Here is a 23,851-nt window from a genome sequence, read left to right on the forward strand (position 1 = left end):
AGTCTTCCACACCCTACCTTAGGGTAACGGAGCGCGCTGCCATTTTGTGATAATCCTCATTCTTCTTTGTCTGAAACGCTTCCTGCAGTTTCCTTTTGTGGTCCAGGCAGGGTTCGAACTGAGCTGTTTTCCTTTTCATCTGCTTACTATATACAGGACATACGGACAGGGTCAGGATGCTGGCTTTTCAGGACGGGGACACTACGAAATCGACCATGACTGACGGACCTGGCGGCATCTCGGGATCAGGGGGAGCGTGAGGATTCAGGGTCTCGGGCACCAGGATTAGAGACTGTGATTCTGCTGGTCTGGACTGGGGCCTAATTGACTCCAAAGCAGGTGGGCCACGGACTAGCACTTGGGAACCACTGATCTAAGTGAAATGCTCAGTGCCAAGTGATTAAAGCTTCCAGGGCTGGCTTTCCTAGTTCAATGGCCAGGTGCTATTTATTATAATATGTTCAGATCTTGAGAGGAGAATAAAAGTTCACAGGATAGTACGGCTAAGAAAAACACCCGCACACGCTGGCCAAACTGAGAGTAGGAGAAGGTCACATTTGCAGAATTGCTTCTTCCCCTCTAGTCGTTTATTAGAAGTATGTTGCCATGGTGATGGGAGGAGGGCTGAACATGGAGGTTTGTGAAAGGGGCTCCAAACTGGAAAGGGCTTACCCTATAGAAATCTTTGTTAAAATTATTTCTGTGAATTGGGTTGAGACGCTGCCTCATCCGCTCTCAGCTGGAGGCCTGTCAAGCGCCCTTAGGTTCCACTGGCCACTCGGTTCTTTGTTCCCCCCATCATGCTGGGGGAACCCCGACCCTTGGTGACAGAGAGAGGGTGTTCCGCTGGATATCCCAGGTTCCTCCCAGCTCTTAATTTCTGGACCTGTGTGATGACTTTGGAGGATTTTTTTTATGAACTGTTTTTCTGGTTAGGTCATGAAAACATATCGATATAAATAAATATATAGCGATAGATTTTTTTTTTTTTTTATGAATCAGTACAAAGATGCTTCAAGCATCTTTGGAGGTTTCATGCTTGTCCATAGATGCATATAACAGCGAGTCAAGAGGACAGACAGGCACCGATGCAGGCTCTGCAGGTGCTCTCTCTCTCTGCCCCGCCTCCCTCCCCGCCTCCGCGCTCTCTCCAAACGGGGCAGCAGGAAGTCCCCTTGTATGCCTACGGACCATTTAAACAGAGAAGGACTTTTAAGTCTTTGGAGTTTGCTGCCTAAAGAAAGATACCTGAGATTTGTATATTAATATATAAGAATGGATTTAAATGCTCATGGCAAAGAATTAACTACAAATAGTAAAAAGAAATAAAAATAAAAATAAAGTTTTGTGTTTAACGGACCTATGTTTTCATTCATCTCTTGAAGGAGCAGAGTAAGGAAGACTCAGAAAAGGGGGAATGAAAATCTGAACGGGGAGGGGGGGGGGCTGGAATATCATGGCTGAAGGAAAAAGGACAGTCAAAATGATGGCCATTTCCTAGAGACAGAATTAAGGCGGGATGAGCATTTATAGACGTGAGGGTGAAAAAGGAAGGTCGATGAAGGTAAATTGCTATTTATAGAAAACTGAAGGTTATACAAATGAGATAAACACACCTTCAACAATTTTAAATTGACTTTGAAAGGTGTTTTTAACAACGACACACAGTTCCTTCTTTATAACAGAATTCTTTGCGGATGAGTAGAATGGATAATTTGGTCACGAAACCATAGTACTACGCATACTCATTGAGAACGAAGTTTTAAATTAGCTTAATTTGAGTTAGAAACAAAGCACAGGTTGTTTAATGCTTATTAACTTATTATTAGATGATCTGAGTACAAAGAACCACACTTCGTTGACCTGGGACTTATGACAGAACTCATCAGTGACTTTGAGTATTTATCAGTCTCTATGTTCATTTGTTTAATAAATTCCTAACTAGTTAGATAAGAATATCTTCATCTTCATATCATCATCAAGTTTAATGGGATTGGAAATTATTAAAATATATCTTGGTGGTAGCTAGCTGATATTTCTTGGGAACAGACCAAAAATACAAGAAATACTGAGATAAAATGAAAGACTTTTCCCCCTTGCAAAAAAGTCACAACCACTAATGACACAAGATGTAAGAAAATTATGGCCTGTAATGTGCGTGTAAGCAAAGAACTATTTTGTTAAAGAAATACTATGCATGATGCTAACCTACACCGAGGAAATCGGTAATTACAAAACAGATGTGTCTTGGAAAATAAGAGAATTAGATGTCAGATGCATGAGGACAGAAAGAAAGGATGTATTTGGTCTTTGAATATCGCTGAATTCTCACCTCCAATGATTTATTTTAGATATTTAAGAACTGTGCATCCCAAGGCTCTAAGGTTATATATATATATATATAATGAAAAGAACCACCTCAATATGAGGCAACCCAGATAAAAAGTGTTCTATATTCTCGTAAAGAAATACTTAACCTGGAAACAAGAACAAGGTTAACCTGCTCTAGAACAAGGCTTTCCTCTAGGGAGCGAGACGCGGAGGGACAGACGGAGGGAAGAAGGAACCAGCCATGCCAGCTGAGTGTCCTCCAAGCAGAGTCCCTTCGCTCCTCCTGGAGACCAGGCCTGGGGGGCCAGTGGAGGACCGGGGCGCAGGAGCACCCGGGTCCCGGCCTGAGGCGCTCCCAGCAGGGCCCCAGTCCTGTTACGAGGAAGATCACCGCAATAATATGAGGAAAACAAGGTCTATACAAAAGAAAATCTTCAAGAGCTCTGGGAAAATAACACGCAGGAAGAGGTCCTCTGTACCAAAATCTTGTAAAAAAAAAAAAAAATGAAGTTGGTCAATCTTACAGCCCCTTTTGAAAATTCTCCAATGTTACTGGGGTCCAGCTTAGGAAAGAACAAGCAGACAGAAGAGTCCCCTAGGGACGTCTGTCCCGTGTCGCTGCTGCACAAGCACAGAAGTCCAATTTTCCTCACCAGTGCTCAAGGAGAAGTCAACGCACTGAAGGTTTAAGCAGAGAACTTGCTGGTACAGACAGGTGTAGGACTGACTCAAGAGGTACAGGAGGAAAAACTGTTATTTCACCCCAAAGTCCGCTCCCGCTCCCCTTTACAAGTGCCTGTGGTCTGTCCCTTCTTTGGCCATGCCACCCACTCCCTCGGGTCGGCCTCTGCCAGACAGGACTGGGCCTCGGGCAGCCCGAGAGGCTGTGCCAACCTGGCCGTGTGTCCCTGGCAGGTGCAGGAAGCCATGCGGGGGCCGCCCTGTTGTCCTAACTTTGATGGAGAACCGCAGAGGGGTCTGAGCCAAGCTGAAGCGCTGCTTCCTCATCCATGAAACAAGGGGCAGGGTACCTGCACCTCCAAGCCGCTCTACGAAGGACGCCGGTGATATCACTCTGCGCGAGGAGTGCTCTACAGGTCACGACGTTTTCTTCAAATGTCGTCTCATTGAACTGTCACACTATCCTCCTGCTTGGGCCTTAGTCCCATTTTCTAAATGGGGAAACTAAGGCTCAGAGAGAATGAGCGCCACATAATGAGCCGACAGCAAATTCTGGTCTCAAATCCATGTCTTATTGTTCAAAATCCTGATAATTCAATTTTGTTGAGTTTTACATTACTGGGTTTCTAAAGTATAAATTTATCATATTTACTTAAAAATAAGTAGTTTCGGTGAAAAACAGTGACATCGTTTGACATACTCCTTGTGTGTGTGTCTTTGGGGGTTGGGGTTCGAGAATAAGCGTTGCTGTCACCCCCCCCCATCATTGCTGCTGTCCGGAAGAACCTGGGCGAAGGAGGGGGCTCCTTACTTGCCTTGTGCTTCTGGGGGGCGCGGGGGGGGGAGGGGCGTGGAACTAGGGCTGGGACCCGAGGGCCACAGTGACACCAGTAGCTCTTGCTGGGATAGAAAAAACACACGCGAGCGCACACACATACACACACACACACACACACACACACACACACACACACACACTGAGATCCTGAGGTCCAGAATCTCACACCAACAACTAAATCCTCCAGCTTCACAGTTTGCAATGCACATCGTGCGAAGGTGTTGCCAGCCTCATTTCATGAGAATTTTTAAAGCCATTTCACGGCACAACTGGCTTCGGCCACAGACATGCAATCTAAGTTTGGCTCCTCTCCCACTGTGTGGGCTCCAGGCTCAGCCCTTGGGCTTTGCCATCCGAACAGAAACCCCAGACTCTCAGGCAGCTTGGATCTGGCAGCCTGGGAAGCCCTGCAATTAGGGGACCTGGAGAGCCACGGGAAGAACTGGAAGCCTCTCTGTCTAGCCTCGTCTCGGAAAACCAGGATGATGAGAGCTAATCAAGTTCTCAGAGCCCCACACCCTATTTTCTCTCAAAGGCAGAGCGGTTTCTCAAATGGAACAAAGCAATTTCTTTGCCATGAGAGCTTTTATGTTCACCTTCAAAACAGCATTTCTGCTCTGCAGAGAGAGAGAGCTTTCACAGGGACGTCTTCCTTGAAAGGGAAGAAGTAAATAAGGAGGGAGAAAAGGTCTGGGGCTCCAATTTCTCTCCAGCAGGATCTGAGTGCCTCGACATCAGGGCACCCGGCACCTGGAAATCCATTTCCTGCCCCGACTGCGACAAGGCGCATGGGGAGGCTGCTGGTATGTGGCCTGCTCAAGACTTTCTCTGCTGCCCCGAGATGCAGCCCTGGACGGGCTACTGTGACAAGACAGGAATTACTGCAGCACTCCCTGGCTTCAGATGCTGAGAAAAAACACCAAACCTTAATGTCTGGATGATGTGGTTCCTCACTAGCTGGCCTTGCCCAGGGGTGGGTCGCTCTCTTGATGTGGTCTTACTGCAAAGTCCCTCCGCTGCTCACCATTTCGTTTTAAAACTCTGAAGCCCGCTGTTAAGATACCAACGTGAACTTGCGGAGTTAAAAACCATTAGGGAAAAGCATCCCAGTTGCCTGGACAGGAGGCACCAGGAAGCTCTCGCGTGCCCCGGCGGGGCTCGGGGAGGAGAGGCAGTGTGTGCTGGGGGAGGAGCAGCAAGGCGGGGTGCTGGCCACCGGCACAGGCTGCACCAGCATCCTTGGCAGAGGACGGCTCTGGGCCTACCAGCCGCTCTGCCTGCACTCTCAAGGGCTGCAAGTGCCACGAGATGATTCTTCCCGGTGACCGCCATGTGTGAGAGTCCAGTCCCCTGGTCTTGAGTGGAGACACATTCTGAGGTGTAACTTACACCCAGTGTCCCCTGTGGAATCAGGACGAAGCCAGGGCCCCTCCAGGGGGCTCTGCCCGAGGTCCTCCTCCCGTGTGGCTTCCTCCCCTTCCGCGTTCTGTGTGTCCCACCCCCTTACACATTTCTCCGGGAGCACACCCCTCAATAAACTACTTGCACCTGGATCCCGATCTATCTCAGGGTCTGCTGTGGAACTCCCCACCCCGCTCCACACCACTCCCAATTACAGAGCTCCTGGCTGGGAGGGCCCAGTGGAACAAGGCTCGTCCAGTGAGGCGGAGACAAGACAAGACGATCTATGCCCACTCTTCTAGGTTCGCCGTGGGCCACCCTTAGAGCCAAGGTGGGAATTATACTCTAGAATTGGAATTCTCCACGCACCTAGGGGAAAACAGCTCGGTCTGAACGAGCAGCTTTGCTCAACAGCGTATTTAATCACATTCATAGTGAAAGACCATCTCGTACTGCCGCCTAACACTTGTGGGCAGCAGGGCTGGTGGTAATGGCTGCTGGTTTCCTCGGCAGCGATTAATATTATTTGCATAAATCTGTAGGGACACTTATCACAAAGAAATAAAGTAGCCACCTAAGCAGTGCATGAAAATCAGCATAATATTAACCAAAAGAGGAAATTAAAAAGGAAAATGTCACCAGAAATGTTAGCTTATCAATCTTCATTCTTTCCCCCTTTAAACCTGTTTCACTGCTGCTTATATTACATTTGCATAATTAAATTGCTGGGAGCATGTGTTTTAATTTGGATGGAAAGTATATATTATTTCTACTGTGTAAAAATTATTTGATGTTTGATTGAGTTTTTAATGTTCACTCTTCAAATTACTAAAGACAGAAAAATAGTTTTGTTTTTCTGGTTTTTTTTCTTCCAACCTATTTGACCATGAGGAGGTTCAGATATTATTAGAAGGTTACGAGAACAGAAGTAAGGCCAAACTAATGCGAACAGACACAGGCCTGGAGAAGGTGGGGTAGGGTAGGGTATGGTGTGTGGGGGGTGGGGTCGGGGAGGGACCCGGGTCAGCCTGTCTATGTCCCAGGGTCTTATTTTGGCTTTGCCCTGAGTTTGCCGTGCGACCTTGGGTGGGGGTCATTTCTCTCATCCATCCTTCCATCTATCCTTCCTTCCTTCCTTCCTTCCTTCCTTCCTTCCTTCCTCCCTCCCTCCCTCCCTCCCTCTCCTTCCTTCCTTCCTTCCTTCCTTCCTTCCTTCCTTCCTTCCTTCCTTCCTTCCCTCCCTCCCTCCCTCCCTCCCTTCCATTCAACTGATGTCTAGATCTACACTTACATAGTAGTGACTAGCCACATGTGACTATTTAAATATAATTCTAAATTAATTAAAATTAAATAAAATTAAAATTAAGTCCCTTAGATCCACTAGACACAGTTGAAGTACTCAATAGCCCCCGACGACTAGTGGCCACTGTACTGGACGGTACGGACACAGAAGATTTCTCACTGCAGAAGGTTCTCCTGCACCGTGCTGAACCGGATGAGCTCTCGAAGTCTTTTCTTCTGCAGCGTGAGATGATTAAAATGGCGTGAGTCCAGGCTCACCCTGGTAGCCACCGAGCGGTGCAGAGCCGAAGTCGCTGCCGTTTCACAGGCCCTCACTGGGAGTCGCAGGCGGCAAAGGGGCAAGTTTCTCCTCTTGAAGGGAATTAGAGCCCCGTGGAGGCGACAGATTTATGTGCGAACACTGCACAGGGGGTGGAGGTAAGAAAGTGGTTCCTGAGCTCAGTACAGGACCAGCCCCCCGAATTTCTAAACGCACGTCTGACTCTTGTGCCATTCTACTGCGGGGAACGTCCCTGGGGAACTTCTAACTGGTGTTCCTTCTGGATTAAGAGCCGATAATGTTCTCTAACATGTAAGTTCTTAATCCCCACCCTCCCCTCCCCAGGCACCGCGGGTACCGCCGAGGTGCTACGCTCTTCAACATGGACAGGGGGACGTTTCAGTATAAGCAGCAAGAGAAGAACAAGCAGTCTGATATGGGATTTACCCTACGTGGCCAGGCTCTGTGACCGGGTGACGGTTTGTTATCGTCAACAAACATTCATGTGGGTTTGGCCACGTGACTTGATTTGGCCAATGGGATGTGAGTGAACATGACCCAAGCAGAGGCCTGGAATGTACTCGAATGATTGGGTTTGGTCTTCTCTCCTTCTGCCACCACCACGAGAAGGCCCTGCGCTCACTAGTCCTCTGACCCTGGGGAACGGAGCCGAGCTGATCGGAGCAGAGCTGTGGGCTGGCAGAGCCTGGCGGGGCCTAGCCTAGGTCAGGGGAACTCGGATGGCCTGCAGGTAAGGGATCGAGAAATAAATGCGGACGAACGCAATGCTGCGGAGTCCTGGGGTGGTTGGCTGTACTACTGTGCCGTGCACCGCTGTGGCAAGAGCTGACCGTTACAACGGCGACCACAGGCAGGGCCAGCCGCGGCTCAGAAAGAGAGCGTGGTTTGCGACTGTGGGTGTGTTTGGTAACTGAGCTCTCTGGAGCAGCTGGCGCGACGGCACCCCGTGAGCACGGCGAAGGCACACCAGGCGAGCTCTGACAACCCCAAAGCCCACCTGTGAACGTTTCCCTGTACCACGGAATCCAGTTCAAACCACAACCGCAGCGTCAAGAGAAACACCAACGTTGGAACCGTCACGACCACGTCATAACTTTGATTTCACAAAAGACCTAAAGCGCAAAGCCGCCGTCATCGAGCAACTGTGAAAACAACCTCATCTCCCCCCACCCAGTCCAGCCTCGACTCCTCCTCCAAGGGAAGGCACTTGGGGTGGCCCCGTCCCCCCTCGTGGAGCCTCTGGGCACTGCCCTGGGGGGACATCACGGGAGAAGTGGGGAGCCCAGGTGGGCTTAGGCCCCACACTTTGCACCAACTGAGGCCGGTCAATTGGCTCTGTTTTATACTAGTGACGATAAAGATTATTTTTGGATTAAAAAAAAAAAGAAGAACGAAAATAATCTCATCCCTCAAAATGTCCATCTCCTCTCTCCTTTCCTACTGGCTTTATCAGCAGGGACCCCCAGGAATAAAGTCACCAGCCCGTGGCAGCGCCTGGCAGAGGAGGGCAAATGAACAAAGACACAGGTGAGCGGCAGGTGCGGACGAGTCTCAACTCACCTCACGCTCCGCGGCCAGTTCGAGGGGGGCGGGCGCCACCGCCCCTCTGAGCTCCCGGGAACCGGGGGGAGGAGGCCGGCTGCATCTTCTGGCAGAGGCCAGAGGGAAGCGGAACCAGAGGAAGGAAGGGCTGGGGCTGCGGCCGAGAAACCCGGACGGCCGGCTCCATGGCGGTCCTGCGGCTCCGTGACGGGGCGCTGGCTAAGCGTCCCCACATTTTACTCCATCGGAGGAGGACGTCCATCTCTGGGGGGGGGGGGCACACAAATAACTACACGGATGGCAGTCACGTGCGTTAGAGTGCTTCTCATGTTGTTTTAGAAACGAAATGGAATCCGAAGCATCTGTAAAATAGTCTCGAACGTCACAAGGGCATCTCCTGAACTATTTGTAAACAAATTCTGCTATAGCCAAAGCCAAGAAAGGGCGAATTTTTAGCAGATGTGTTAAGTAATTTTTGGAGAAGAAAATTTTAAACACGGTTTGTGGAGAAGGGGAACTTCATGATGGTTTAGGAAGAAGTTTCTCTCCCCCGGTAAGGTCCTGGTCAAGACTGAGAATAGAAATGCGTGGGGAGAGTGTATTAACGAGTTGAGGGTTCAGATTTAAGCTTCTCTATTTGCGTTTTCATGCATGGAAACAGGCTAATGCACCCGGCCATATCAGAAATGCACAGCCATGGGCCACTCGACATCCATGGGAAAGAGATCAGAGCGCAGAGGGGAAGGGGAGCCTGCAAGGCTAATGACGTATTTACACTGCGATCTCACGCTTCCGTCTCGCGTTTCTATTGAGCCCGAGGTTTTTCATAGATTTTCCTTGTCTATGTTGCAATCAAAGCTGAGGTAGAGGCCCCTAATAATTAGGATGTGGCTACTGTTAGCAGAGCTCAAGTCATGTAAGAAATACGCAAGCAGCTACTGCCTAATAGAGAGTCGAATGAAGCTAAAAGTGAACCACCGACAAGCCGTGGTCGTGTGTTAATTTGATCCTCTTGAGCCCCCATCGCGTTGTCATCGTACGGAACGATGAATAAGCCTCTGCCACCGTGGAAGCTTCTCCTCAAGCCTAATGCTGATTGTCTCTTTCTTTTCCACCCCAGCCTCCTGAGGAGGTTACTGACGAGACAGAAACAGGAAACTGACCAGCCAGTTCCCGCAGAAGGGCTGATGTGCTCTTCTCTTGAATTTTATACAAGTTATGCGGGAAAATTAAAAAAAAAATTAATAAAAATGACAGCTCCTCACTTAGCACTTTGGGCATCTTTGTGTTAGCTTTATGTTTTTAAACGCTTTAAACACGATCGTATCTGTTGCTGCCCCCGTTTGATCACCGTGCACATACTTGGCCACCCATATTCCTTATTACAGCAGCATCACGGCGCCCCCTGAGCTTGGGCGAGCTCTGGTGTGGAGGCAAATCTTCTCTACGCTTCGGTGGTGCAGCTGAATGATGCTAGTGGTGGAAGTCCCCGCTCCCTGTGCACGTGAGAGAGAAATGAACGACTGCAGGAATCAGAGGGAGGCCCTCGGTGCCTTTCTGGGATCTGGGGCGGGTAAAGCCCAGGGAGCCTCGGCGCCACTACACAGAGCACAGGCTTGATCCAGCAGCCATCGTGGCAGGAAGCGAGGTGGGGCCTGTGGACACTGTGGCAGAAGACCACCCGGTGAGCCGGCATTCCGGCCAGGACAGCCCCGCTCTCCGACCGCCTGCTCCCGGCCTGCCCCTGAGACCTGCCACAGGCCTCGCGTGCTCAGGAGCTGGCCTGAAGCGGTGCAGGACACTTGGTTTGCACCACTGTCACATGCTTTCTTACGCTGTATTTTTAATAATCTAGCACGCGCCTCTCTTCCCAGTAGGCTCCGAGCTCCTCGTGGGATTTTTAACTCCTGTTTTATTGCCACGGGGCGGGGGCGGTTGGGAGGGGAGGAAGCACAAGGTGTTATCTGCCTCTGGTCGGAAAAGGCTGCGAACTGAGACCTTCGGGAGGGTGGGGACAGGGATTTGCCAGGGAAGGGCTGAGGACAGGAGGTGGGGGGGCGGGGGCCACTGCTCCAGGTGAACAGCTCCACACCGGACAACAGTCCGGCCAACCGGGGGTGGGGGGACCATTAGGCGAGTCGCTGCAGGGGGAGCACGAGGAGGGAGGAGTGAGAGACAAGCCCGGAGTGAGGAGACGTCAGGGGGGACTTCGAACACCGTGTTTAGGACTCCAGGCTTTATCCTGGGGGCACGAGGCCCTGGGTACATGTCTCCTGAGTGGACTGTCTGAGGCCGCGAGGACCCAACACTGGGATGGTCTTTGTCACCTTCTACGTAAGCCACCGCTCACGTCTGGACACATCGTGACATTTAGGACTTAATTTTGCCCGTCTCTTGGACGTGCCCGTCACCTCCTTCTTGCACACGCCCCGCAAGTAACACTAGATTTCGTCTTCGGCAGCTTCGGTTCTAACCCCGTGGGCATGCCGAGGGCCTTGGTCCTCCTCGGCGGAAGGTGAGCCCAGCGAACGCCAGCTCAGCGCTCCAGCTGGTGCCAGGAAGGGGACAGGCACCTCCACGGGGGACGCGCGGAGCGAGGGAGGCTGACGGGCAAGGAGAAGAATCCGGCCACTTAATATTTCTAGGCTTAGCGCAGTATTTTCGAGCTTTTGGATTACAGTAATTTTCATTGTGAATGACTTTTCATAATTACTACAAAATGGATAAGGAAATAGCACACTTTCTGTGTGCTGTGGGAAACCGAAATAAAATAAAATGGTTGGAAAAGATGACGGCAAAGCAGAGACACTATATACCCTTTGGCTTCTTTTTTTTTTTTTTTCTGAAATAATTCATTTAAAAACTATCTCCAAGTATTTTTAAGGATACGGCATTGAACGTGATAGTGGAGTCTGAGTCAGTCATTTGGATTTCAGGGCTCAGTCACGTCTCAGACTCGCTGCTTTTTCTGATGAGCTTCCAACTTTTCTAACGCTTAAAAATAACCTATAATGCGTGAGACGTTACTCAGGATTTATCTTCAAAGAACTCCAATTACAGAATTTAGTTTCTGGAATCCCCCTTTTTAGACATAGGAACAAGTATTTAGGAAAAAAAAAATCATAGGATTCAAGTAAAGATTTATACTTTTTTTTCCCCAAACAGAACAGGCACCAAATAAAAGCGCCATCGCGGCGGCTGAGTTCAAAGGCGCGTTGCGTCAGCTTTAAAGTTCATTCCAGGAGGAGACTCGGCCCAGTGACATGTGTGCTAACTGGCCTGGCCATGGGCATGTTGCTTTCAAGTCCTTAGCATGCAAATGTCTCTTTATTTTGGGTGAAATCATAAAGAACTCTTATGTGGAATATTTCCGACATAGAGCTAATAGTCTAAAAACTTGAGACCTGACAGCCTACAACATTTGCGGCAAACAGGACGAATATCTCCTCTCAGGTCTCAGAAATCGAGAGCGATAGCCTCGCCCGTCCCGGATCGGGCTCTGACCCGTCTTGCTGAGTTCGTTTCTCCCCTTTCGTGCGTTTAACACTCGGTCGAAAACGTCCTTTCCTTCCTCATTTATGGCTCTCCTTTCCTGCCTCCATACTCTCGGCTCATGCTGTTCCCTGTGTCCGGCATGCCTTTCCCTCCGTATCTTCACATCTAAGCCACACACGTGTTTTAATTCATCTCAGATAACACCTTCTCTAGGAAACCTGCTCTAGTGCCCCCAGAAAAAGGGGGGCCTCTCCTCCCAGGAGGCTCATTCCGGTGCGTGGACCACGTGTGCCTCGCTCACAGCATCCACGCTAGGCTGGCTGAGGGCAATGTAAGCCCTAGGAAACCCCTGACGTGTTGCTTGTCTACATCGGTACCTGTTCCCGACGTGAGCAGCAAAGTATTGGGAAGATACAAATAGGCAGATTTGCTGATTTAATAAGTTAAAAACATAAATGAATAGAGAGGAGGCAAAAAGAAGCATGAGGTCTCTAATGTGGAAGGATGAAGTTTCAACACAGGTGTGGCATTCACTGCCAGCAAACACAATTCGGCATTTCTGGGTCCCTACGCGAAGTCTCCAAGAGCAGGGGTCCCCAACCCCCAGGCCGCAGACCGGCAGGAACCAGTCTGTGGCTTTTTAGAAAATGGGCACACAGCGGGAGGTGAGTGGTGGGTGAGCCAGCCAAGCTTCATCTGTATCTGCAGCCGCTCCCCAGCACTAGCATCACCGCCTCAGCTCCGCCTCAGATCCTCAGGCATTAGATTCTCACAGGATCACCGGTCCCTGGTGTCAAAAAGGCTGGGGACCGCTGTCCTAGAGAACAGGGTAAAAGCTACCATTTAGCATGTCTGTGAAATGCCAGGGTTTGTGCAAGTGCTTTACTAATATTGTTCATTTTTCAAAAACGATTCCAGAATGTATGTATTAGTACCCCTGCTTTACAGAGAATGGGCATCGGAGAAGCTAAGTGAGCTCAGAGAGGCCCAAACAGCTAAAACTCCTTCTGTCTCCAAAGTCTACGTCCCACTCCTTATGCTGCCTCAAGAACATTATATTCTAAGAGAGATAAATACAACTGAACGTACGCACGAAGGCCCAGGGAAACGAGAGCAAACGTATGTGTGACACTCGTGAGCACTGCTCGTTTTACAGCAGGAAAAATCAAAAGAGGTCCGCAGAAGCCCTCACGTCTGCACAACGAATCACACTTCCTGCAGGGCTTCCACAGCCACGCACGCACTCACCGATCAGGGGCCGCGTGAGCCGAATCGCTAAGGTGTAAACAAACAGGGCCGGGCTGTGCCTTGCCGGAGAGAGTCAGATCCTCAGTTCTCAGCATTCGCGAGACTCGAGAAAGCTCAGCGACTCCAAGAAGTGAACATCTTCTGTAAGGTCACCGAGAGACCCAGGGGACCACAGCACTCTCGTAAAGCAGTGACTTAGTTCACTCTTCCCTAAGTCTGTCTCTAAGGCACAGGTGTGAACAGAGACGGGGTGGCGGGTCCCTAGTCTCTAGTGCTGTAGTCTGAGCACGTCTGGAAGACCGGAGGGTCCCCAGCAGCCAGCACTCAGGCCAGGCTAAAGGTCACAGTAGACAGAAGGCCGGACTCCTACTGAATTCACCGCCTACCTCTGCTCTCAATGTGTACCACGTATAGGGCTTACTTTATACACAACAGAACACTCCGCTCTCCAACCACATCGATACGCCTCCTCCTCGAAAGCAGCCAACAGACCTGTGACTTGACCAGGGGCAAAATGAGCACCTGAGGAATAACGCATGCTCAGAAGCGGCAGCCCTCTCGGGCTGTCCGTGGGGAGGCCTCGCCTAGGTTGGCGCCGGAGAGCTGGACTCTAAGTCCACTCAGCTTGGATGATTCAAGCCAGGCTTCTCCACCCCCACCCTGTGCTTGGGGCTTCCTCAGGGGCTGGCCTGGAACTGCCCCCTCACCGATGCCCAGCGTTTCCTGGGCAGACAGGCGAGGGGGCCCCCTGGTGGCGCAGTCGCAGTGGTACTATTACTGCTAGTAGTAGTTAAGCAGCAGCAGCTTCTAAAGTCCTGCCTGTCACATACGGCTGAACTCCAGGGAAGGTGAAGTCAGGCTTTGAAGGGACAAAGGTCCTTTCTACCCTCAGCCCACTTATCAAATAGAAACCTAAAACCGATCCCCCTAGAGCTCTGGGAACACGTGTAGGGCACACGAGTTTCTCCTTGGAGGAGTCTCACTGTGGAAGGTAAGGCCCAAGGCACTTTATTACTAGTTTTAATGAAATAGCACAATTTTTATTTGTGTAATTTTTTTCCCTTCTGTAAAGTGAATGAAAAGTCGCCATGGCACCACCGTCAAGGCCATGCATATCTTTCTGAGAACCAAGATGCAGCTTATTTTGCCCATGGTGCCATTATTAATATGGACATAAATTCTCTACGCTATTTCTCGGGTGTTTCCGGGCACGAGGCATATATTTTATAATTTAATACTACATCATGATAAATGCGACTTGTGAAAGTCATTCCTTCGCAAACACGGATCTTTTCAATGTTTTATGCAAAGCTATTACTCATCATATTTAATGTCCTCATATTTAACCTAAGACGACATGAGAAGTGCGCACTGAAGGAACTGTCTGATAAAATTCTCACTCTGTCTCCCCTAAGAAAGGGCAGCATGGTTTTGATCTTTTGTGTTGGATTCTGAGTCCTGGGCTTTCATAAAAATAAAAGTCACGGCTCCCTTCTCTAGAACGATGTGCATGAACGGCAATGCGAACTCTTCACATCGCAAATTGTATTTCATAGGAAGTTTATTTCCTTAATAGAAATACGATGTAGTAACCATCTTTAAAAAGAATTGTGTATCATTCACTATCTTTTTAATGTGCTTATGCATAGAAATCAAAAAGTAATCCTGCGTTAGAATAAACTTGAATTTAAAGGCAAACTGAAATCATGGCGCGGTGTTTGACAGCCAGGTGTGTGTGTGTGTGTGTGTGTGCGCGCGTGCGCACACAGGTTGCAGGGGGTGGTGAACAGTAACCAAAGCTAGACTTGCATTGGGCAACTCTAGTGGTCTCCAAGATGAATTCACGGTTCACTCTTTACTATGTCTTTCCAGAAGTGTCTTTGTCTTTGGCAATGTCTGCCTCACTGCGGCTGCCTCTGTCATCACAGGAAAGATGCAGAAATTCACATTTCCATTTTTGAAGTCTCTGAGCAGGAATCACCCTCAGGAGACCCGGGTGCTGTTGGCAGAGGCGTGTGGGTTTCCTGTAGCAGGGGGGACTAACAAGGCTTTGTCCTCCTGGAGACCCGGCTGCAGGCTTCCTCCTCGGGCTCAGGGGGTCCCGCCCGCTGCCCGCCTCCACCAGCCTCCTCCAGAACGAAAGGTCACTCAACAGAGCTCAGGATTTCTTGGGAGCATCAGTAGTGGGAACCGTAGGACCTCGTCGTGAAAACTTTCCTTCATTCATAAAGCAAAACGAAACTTCTACGCGTGTCGCATGAAAACGTCTCCCTCGCGATGGCTCTCACAGCGGCCTTCCTTTTCACGCCAAACAGGGGGGCCCGGACTGAAGAGGGGTCACGCCATGTAGGTGTGGTTCTCCGGAAAGCCAGCGAACTCCCGGGTAGCCGAGGGGAGCTTTACAGCCCGTGTCACCACCTGACACACCCCTTTAGAAACCGGGGAGTCGAGGTCTTGGCTCTCCTAGAAGACAACTTACCATGGGGGTGGGGGGAGACTATTTCTGCGGGGTTGCTGGGGGCCTGGTGCGGGAGCACGTGGAGGAGGCTGACGGCCCCTCCTTCTTCACAACCGGAGTCAAACCAGGAGCGTCCTGATCACAAGAACACGTATCCGATGGATGGAAGCTACGGTCTGGTTCCCCAGAAATAAATCAGACATCTCATCCGGCTGCAGCTGAAGAATTGCCGATTCTGAAGCAGCCGCCCAGCGCGGGTGGCGCTGACAGGGCTTCGTGCCTTCGTCTCACTCAGGCTGCGAGCTGTAAACGCACCCCCGCCTGGGACCGCGCCAAGGGCCACACCAGTCGCTTAAAGATAAGGCTTTTCCCTGGGGACGAACCCAAGTTTTTGCCTTTTCAAGTGGAGCCATCTTCTCACAGAAAAGATCCCTACTGCCTGGCGAGTCTCCAGCCACAAGCACAGGTGTCCTGCCCAGTTCACTGTGTCCAACGTCAGTCACCCAAGTGACCACTGCCCATGGGGTGGAGGGAGGATCTGACCTTCGCTTCCCTTCTAGATCACGTTCCAGGACATTGATCCCAACAGGGTGCAAATGCTCCCAAAGGGGCGAAAATGGGCTCTGGGGGAGGCGGCAGGAGTAAGTCTTCAATATCACAGTGAGTGGTGGCCCCAAAGGGCCACGTTCATCGACGGACATCGTGTATCTCTGGTATTAAAATGTTATAGGGAGAGGCGACTAGAAAACAATGTCTAAAAAGGTTCCTTTGGCTGCATAATGGGGAAAAAAAAAAAAGACTGACAAGCACCGCCCCAGTGTGTTAGAGGAAGGGGGCCGGGGTGTCCCTGGACTGTTCCCCCGATATCTGGCTACGGCTTTACGCTCATTACTCAGCTGTAGGCATTCTCTGACTTGGCTCCTGTTACCATCCCGACTCGGGACCCTGCCTCCCGACCCTGCAAAAATGTTCCCCCCATCAGTGTGGCCGCAGAGGATGGCGAGGGTCACACCCCTCACTGCCCCTGCCAGGTGCACACTGCTCCCCCTTCCTTTATCCCTCGAGGCACCACTGACTTGAAGTCGAAGGCCTGAGTCCTGTGGCAGGAGCTTCTCCTCCCCCAAGCTTTACTGGCTGCCATCTTCTTGTAATAGATTACTTCTATTACAAAACAAGACTCCCTATCAGAGATTTCAGGGGAGGATGGTTTTCAACCAGCTATCTCATTTATAAATCATGTTTGCGGGCAATTCTCATTTCTGTCGTTTTTCTTGATTTTATCTTCTGATTACAGATATTGTGTGGTAACATGTCTCTTGCCCATTGGACTGGAAGCTCTCTGAGGTCGAGCGCTAGTAGAGTACTCCTTATGGCAAGTTAGGGGCCAGGCAGAAGCTTGACAGACGCTGGCTTATGAAAGGGTTCTGGAAGCTCGGGAAATGGCCCCCTCTGAGACAGAGCAACCAAATGCTGCTAGGCTCAGGCCAGCCCACCAAAGAAGCTGTATCAGCGGATTATAACGTGTTTTCCAAATCTGTATTCATCACACGCCCATGTAACTGTAGACGAACACTACTGTGCCACCCCTCCGGGTAAGCACTTGCCCTCTGTTATGGTGTGAAACTCCAGAACGCCTTGCTGACGTTGTGGGTCCCCGTCCTCTCAGTGACCCAGGTCGTCGTCTTGCTCCTCCCTGACACGTGCATCAGAGCCCTGCTGCGTTCCCATCATGGTCGTCGTTCTTGAAGGGGTTGCTCTCGGCTCTCTCCGCCACACCGAAAAGCAGCTAGAAAATATATTTGCCAAAGAACTAACTGTGCTAAGGATAAAGACATCACCTTCCCAAGAGCGTCTGCCTATTAATGAGGGTTTGTTCCCCCAGAGGAAGCTCTCTCGCTAGTAGAATTTGAGGAACTGTGGATGACTCTCGGGGAAGACCTGAAAGACAGAGATTCTTTGAGGTGGGAAGGCATTCCCAGTACCTTCAATCACCCCAGAACGGCAGCTTTTGGTCCAGCCTTATCTAAGACTTGCCCTGGGTAGAGAGATCCAATCCTGGGTTGAGTCCCAGGCGCCAAACCCGAGAATGCCCTTGGGCTTAGCAATCATTCTGCAGAACCTAACTTCTGCGTACAGCCCAATTACGGCACCCATCTTGAAAACTCAGTGATTTTTTTTTTTTTTTTTTTTTTAGTGTCATTCTCTCTGTGGATACATTCTTAATAGAGATTTGGGGATAGAAAGTCTTCAGGGTGGCATTCATAATCAATCAGCACTTCCTTATTGTAAGAGAGCTGATTGTCAAGATTGTTGTTTGGGAAAAAATATTTTAGAAGGTCTCAAATCAAACTGTATAATCAGCACTCATGTTTTATGCAAATTAGAAGATATTTTCTTACACTTCATCATAAGAACTAATCATCCCAGCACCATCGCTCAGAGAAAGCATCTGCCACCCGAAATTCAGAACAATAATTCACAGTCCATGGAACAGTGCATCAGTACAGATTAGACTTGTTATAAATTTATAATGATTTCATATAAAAACATTACATTATGATAGTTTCAAGAAATGACAGGGTAGGGCTGGTATAAATGTTTAACTAGCACTGTCTCATATTTCACACTTTGTTTATTTCATTACTGAGTGTTCTAAAATGAAACGGGAGCTTAAAATGTCACCGAATTCAAAACAGAAAACTTAGAAACACATATTCTATGCAAACCAAGTTTCTAGCCCCAAGGATAGCCCATAGCCTCTATTAGATAAACATCTGGATATTTCGTTTAGTTATCAAGTACTTTTGCCTTATAGGCAATGTAAATTGTTTATCATTTTCACCTTGGTGAGATGAAAACTGGGCCGCGCCTCTCAGTATTAAATCTGCTTCCACGCTGGTGGGCCACCAGGGACGGGCCCTGCCCCCTTGTGTTCTCTGTGCCAAAACCGCGCATCGGCTCTCCTGGGACTTTGCATGTTTTCCTAGAGAGGAAGGAGACCCACTCAAAAAAACATCAGGTCCTATTAACGTGAGCTTGAGACGTGACAGCCATTGGGCGGTGTCAGACACACAGACCAGACCTGACGCCGCCAGGCGGGATGCACTGGATTTGTTATCGTCACGTGTGTGTCGTCCGGTGGGCTTCCTCCTGATGGTCCCTCTTTTCTCTGAGTTCACAGTGATTCTGACCGCTCTTTATCGATAACGATCACTCGCGGAGGTCTGAGGGTGTGGTGGGATTCGAAATCCCAGCACCAGAAACGATACCCTTACTGCTTGTTAAGCGCAGACGAATCAGATCTAAGACCCCATGTCACGCGAGCCAGTGCAAAAAGGCAGCCGTGGGGCAGGAGGATTGCTAGGACCCCTTTTCCTGGGACTTTTAACTTTCTCAGTTATTTTTATAATACTTGAATTATTTTCACTAAAGGTCATGTATTACCTACACAATCAGGACATAAAAAATAAAGATTTAATTTTGCTGCCTAAGGAAAAAAAAATGTCCCTCGGCCTACATGGTCTGTGAGGAAGAGGGGGTGAGGGTGGAAGGCAAAGAGAAACGCGAAGCCTGTGGGAGCCAGAAGCCTCTTCGGGGGGCAGGGAGAAGCCCCGGGGAGGAGACGAGGCCGAGGGAGTAAAAGCTAAAGGGAAGTGGGGTACACGGTAGAATGAGGCCTAACATTCGAGACCGCAGCATGAAAACACCCGCCCCCTGCTCTCGGGGAGGGGGGTTTTGCGGGATGAAACAGAGGCTCAGGTCCAGGCTCTGGGCAGGGCAGGAAGAGAAAAGACAGCAGTAAAAGGACTGACGGAGAGAAGCAGGTGGAAATGTGGGGTCCCTTCCGCTTCTCAGGCATGTTTTACAACCGTGGGAGGGAGCTGGGACCCACAGCACAGGAGCCGGTTCGGCCTGGAACACGCGAGCGCATTTGCGTAAACATCTGATCCTTAGTAGCCCGTGACGCGGATGCTCTAACCTAGATTACTGTGAAGAAAAGAATGTTTAAGGAAGTTAACCAGTCCAAGGTTTCCCAGTATAAAGCTGAGATCGACACCTAGACCTGAAATTAAAACCTTGCCTCCTCCTGAGCGATATTTTGGAGGGAATAAGCGGTTAGCCCCGATCGGCAGCTTGGAGCCGACTCCGAAAATGTGTGGGTGGCGTGCGGGGCACAGCGCTGCTGAGTGCTGGACTCGGGGCGGGCAGGGAGCGCACGGCAGCCTCGGGCTGGGTGGCAGCCAGCGAGATGGAATGGCAGATCGCATCTGGTGTACTTCCCTCGTTGTTGGCTTCTCAGATGGGACAACCACATAGGGCAGGGCCAAGAGCTCCCTGTGACCGGGGACTGCGGCCAGTGTTTGCTCATCCTCATTTGTTCAAAGGCCAGCACGGAGCGTGGCACAGAGCAGGGCTCGGCACGTCTGTCAAATGCATTCACGGAACGGTAGTGGTTCGGGTACAGGTCTGCTGCCCGCTGACCTAACACGCTGCCCGCTCCCCCTTACGTTGTCCCCACAATGGGACACCCGTGATAAACACCCGCTTAATCCAGGCTCCTGTGGCAGGTGTCGTGCGGGTCCACAGATGAATGAAAACAGCAGGGCTAACGCCAGAGTACCCGCCACGTGCCGGGCACTGTTCTGCTTTTGCAGAAGTGAACTCATCTGATCTTCGCATCGACCGCACGCAAGGAGAACGTTATTCGAACGCCACTGTGCAGATGAGGACCCCGGGGCACAGGCAGGTGAAGCTACCCGCCTGTCACGGTGCTAGTAGGTGGAGCCAGGTGTCAAACCTGGCTGTTTCGGTTCCAGAGTCACGCTGTTTGCCATCGTGCCACACAGCCTCTGGTACAAGCCCGAGCCATCCGGGGGCAAACACACCATGGAGGACTGGGGGGCTCTGCAGGGCAGCTCGGGGCTCGAGTCTGTCCAGGGACAGGCGGGCGCATAGTTTATTTAAATAAACCATATGTCCAGCACGAGTCTCGGTGCCAGGGAGATAGTAATGATGCCCCAAACTGACAAAGTCCTTGTCCTCGTAGTGCTTACGTCCAAGTGAGGTGGAGCAGGGCAAGGAAGGAAACAATAGGAAATGAGCAAATAGGAAAAATCCCGTGAGACAAGGAGTGTCATGGAGAGAGAGGAAAGCGGCCCAAGAGGCAGAGGAAGCGAAGGCTGGCCGGGAAGGGCCTCTCTGCCAGGTGACGCTGGAGTCGAGACCAGAAAGAAGAGGGAGGGGAGTAAGCCAGGTGGGTATGAGGAAGAACCTTCCAGAACGAGAGCACAGCACACGCGAAGGCCTGGAGGCACAAGCACGCTCGGTGAGTCGAGCAGCGGCAGGTGCATCTGGGATGGAGTGAGCACGAAGAACAGCGACGGGGAGACGTGTCGGGAGGGGAGGGCAAGCTGCGAGAGCCTCGCAGGTCAGGGAAGGACCGAGCTGGGCAGCCGTGACCTTCCTGAGGTGTTAAAAGAACCGCCCCGGCTGCGTGGCTGAGGACAGGCTGAGGGGCAAGGGCAGGGGGCGACGGCGGAAGCAGGAAGACTAGTCGAGGCAGCTGCAGTAAGTCACCCAAGAGGTGCTTGTTCAAGATGCCGGTGGTGGAGGTGGTAAAAAAAAAAAAAAAAAAAAAGATCAGGTTCTTGATATATGTGGAAAGCAGAGTCGACAGAGTCTGTGGACGAATGGGAGTGGGACGAGGGAGGCAGAAGTGTCACATGACTTGTTCTCTTACTGCCTCTGGGGCTCGGCTGGAAGGTCGCCCTCCCGGAGAAGCATTCCTTGCCCGTGTGAGGTCCGACTTGAGACACTGAGGCTGCCGTGGCTGAGTGGGGAGGGGCGGCAGAGCGGCAGGCTGAGGGAAGGCCACGGGCAGTCTGAGACGCTGATGGCTGGCCCGGTGAGGACGTGGAGCGGGCCGCCAGTGCTATCAGATTCAAGTTCAGAGGCATGGGGGAGCTGAAGATGCAGACACAGAGGTGACAGGAACCAAATGTCGACGGAGGGAGAAGTGGGCTTGGGCCCGAGTTTCGGCACTGGAATGCTCAGCGATGCCAGCAAGGAACGGAGAGGAGTGGCTAGCTGCCAGGAGGAGAAGAGAGCGAGGGGTCCCGGAGGCCAAGGGAGGGGTGTCTCCCGAAGGACGGCGCTGCCAGCTATGCCACAGGCCACGTGGAAGGAGGCTGAGCACTGCTCACTCACCAGCTGCCACGAGAAGGGCCGTTTCGATGGAGGGGCAGGTGCGGAAGCCCGATAGCTGGCCCCCGAGGAGTTCTGCGGAGGTGGGGAGCAGAGGGACGGGGCAGAGCCAGACAGGGATGTGGGTCAAGAGAGGGTTTCCCCTCTTTTTTATAGATGGGTGATGCAACGGCATATTGTACTCTGATGGCGATGACCCAGCCAAGAGGAAGGGGAGAAACGCTAGAGCGATGTCCCCGAGCACGAGGGAGGGGACGGGCCTGGAGCGGAAGTGGGGGGCCTGGCCTCCCCGGGGAAGAGGGGGGCAGGAGGGTGAGAGGCACAGGTGCAGGTCGGTGGCCAATGTCGGGGTGGGAGCCTTCGTGCTTCTCAGTGAAATATGAAGAAAAGTCATTAGCGGAGAGAGAAGACGGGGAGAAAATGATGGATTTAAACATCTTTCATAATTTTTAAAATAGAAAACGGTCCACTTAGAGTTCATTGAGAGTAAAAAAAAAAAAAAAACTCTGATGAGTTAAAACTCAGGAGAAAGTACACAAAATTATCAAAAGTACTAACGCCTTATCCTGTTGTCTGAAGTGCTCCTGGACACAAACACGTCCCCTAGAATCAGGGCTGACACGGGCTGTTCCCGGAAGAGGCAGGCAACTGAACCCATCAGAACCTACCGGATATACTCCATAAGATGGTTTAGAAGCTCAAATCTATAGTGCTGCCAATACACCACTTTTTTTGGCGGGGGGGGGGGGGGGGCTCTTTCATACTGCAACATCACTGTAAGTTTTCATATCCTACTGTGACTGACAAAAACATTTTCCAGAGTAGCATCTTACTGGTTGGTGAACGAGTGTTTATTATTTTGTTCTCTGTGCACTTCTGTGTGAGAGTGAAATACGCTCACATGGCAGATTTGCATCACATCCAAGTTTCTACCATGAAATCTTTAAAGAGATTCTAATGCCTCAGTGTTGTTTCTAGGGAGGGTGGCTATTTTGGGGATTTATATCATTGTGAACTAAGAGCTGCAGCATGCTTGTAAAACAAAATAATCGAATAAGCCCATATTTGGTGTTTTGCTGTTCATAACATCACACAGGTCACTGTATATTTAGAAAGGAATCCTAAACAGTCCAGCAAAGATTCATTTGTGTTTAGAAGAGTTTTGCCGATAAGCATGTCCCACTGTATTCTAGTTTCCTGAGACACCATTAGTCAGATGTCCAGACTGACCGGAATAGCTCACTTCTCAGCCATATCAGACCACAGAGGGTTAACTATACAATAAGATGATTGAGACTAGCAAATTTATTTCAGGTGTGAACTCCTACAGGCACAGGCCTGTGGATTATAAAGTGCATGAAAAACGCAGCCCCTCAGAGAATTGCTGACTGGGATATACAGAAAGTTCTAGGTATGACAAAACTGAATTGTTTGGGGATTTTTTTTTTTTTTTGGAGGAAAGACAATTTTAAGAGGAAAGAATTAGAATCTATGATTAAATTAGAGATGGCTATATCCAGGCTATTGATAAAGCAGAGAGCAGTTAGAAACATTTGAATCAACAAAACATTTATAAGAATCTGCCAATTTTTCCTTACTTTTTCCCCCCCAATTTTTCAATTGTGATAAAATAGATATGGCACAAAATTTAACATTTTAACCATGTTACGTTTACAATTTCTTCCGTATTTGGGGTCAATGGGATACGGTATACACTCCTCGCGACGGTCAAAACATTAAGACAGCTGAGTTCTGATACTGGCTGCGTCACTTACTCACCTGGCTTCCTGGGCCTCGACGGGGAGCGGGGTACCAAGACCTCCCGCTCTGCTGTTACCCAGGTCAGTGCCTCACCTCCGTGACGAGCCCAGGGAAAGCATTAGACACATGTGGCTTTTATTAAGTAAGTGGTTAAAAGATTAACTTTGGAGACAACTGTTTCCCAGTCTTTAAAGTCATCTGATTAACAGTTGGCGGCAATAATCACAGCATCCCTGGGAGAAGCACTCGGCGCAGAGAACATTCTCGCTTCACGACAGCACAGAAGCTCAGGAGACCAGCCAGGCACCGA

General features: G+C 50.3%; 1 protein-coding gene across 5 annotated transcripts in view; it reads right to left on the reverse strand.

Moving 5' to 3' along the window:
• ULK4 (unc-51 like kinase 4) overlaps positions 1–23,851 on the reverse strand; it is a 364,809-nt gene that overhangs the window by 51,087 nt on the left and 289,871 nt on the right. The window contains exon 36 of one of the 5 annotated variants that reach the window (XM_036219852.1): positions 12,588–17,362. The exons of the other annotated variants lie outside the window; for them this stretch is intronic. Within the exon in view, the coding sequence (XP_036075745.1) occupies positions 17,282–17,362 (81 nt within the window). The 3' untranslated portion in view covers positions 12,588–17,281. Of the gene's footprint in view, positions 1–12,587; positions 17,363–23,851 lie in introns of those variants that run through there. 5 annotated transcript variants of the gene reach the window in all.

The sequence above is a fragment of the Rousettus aegyptiacus genome, unplaced genomic scaffold (assembly GCF_014176215.1).
Source record: "Rousettus aegyptiacus isolate mRouAeg1 unplaced genomic scaffold, mRouAeg1.p scaffold_m13_p_4, whole genome shotgun sequence".
In the NCBI taxonomy this organism is placed as follows: domain Eukaryota; kingdom Metazoa; phylum Chordata; class Mammalia; order Chiroptera; family Pteropodidae; genus Rousettus; species Rousettus aegyptiacus.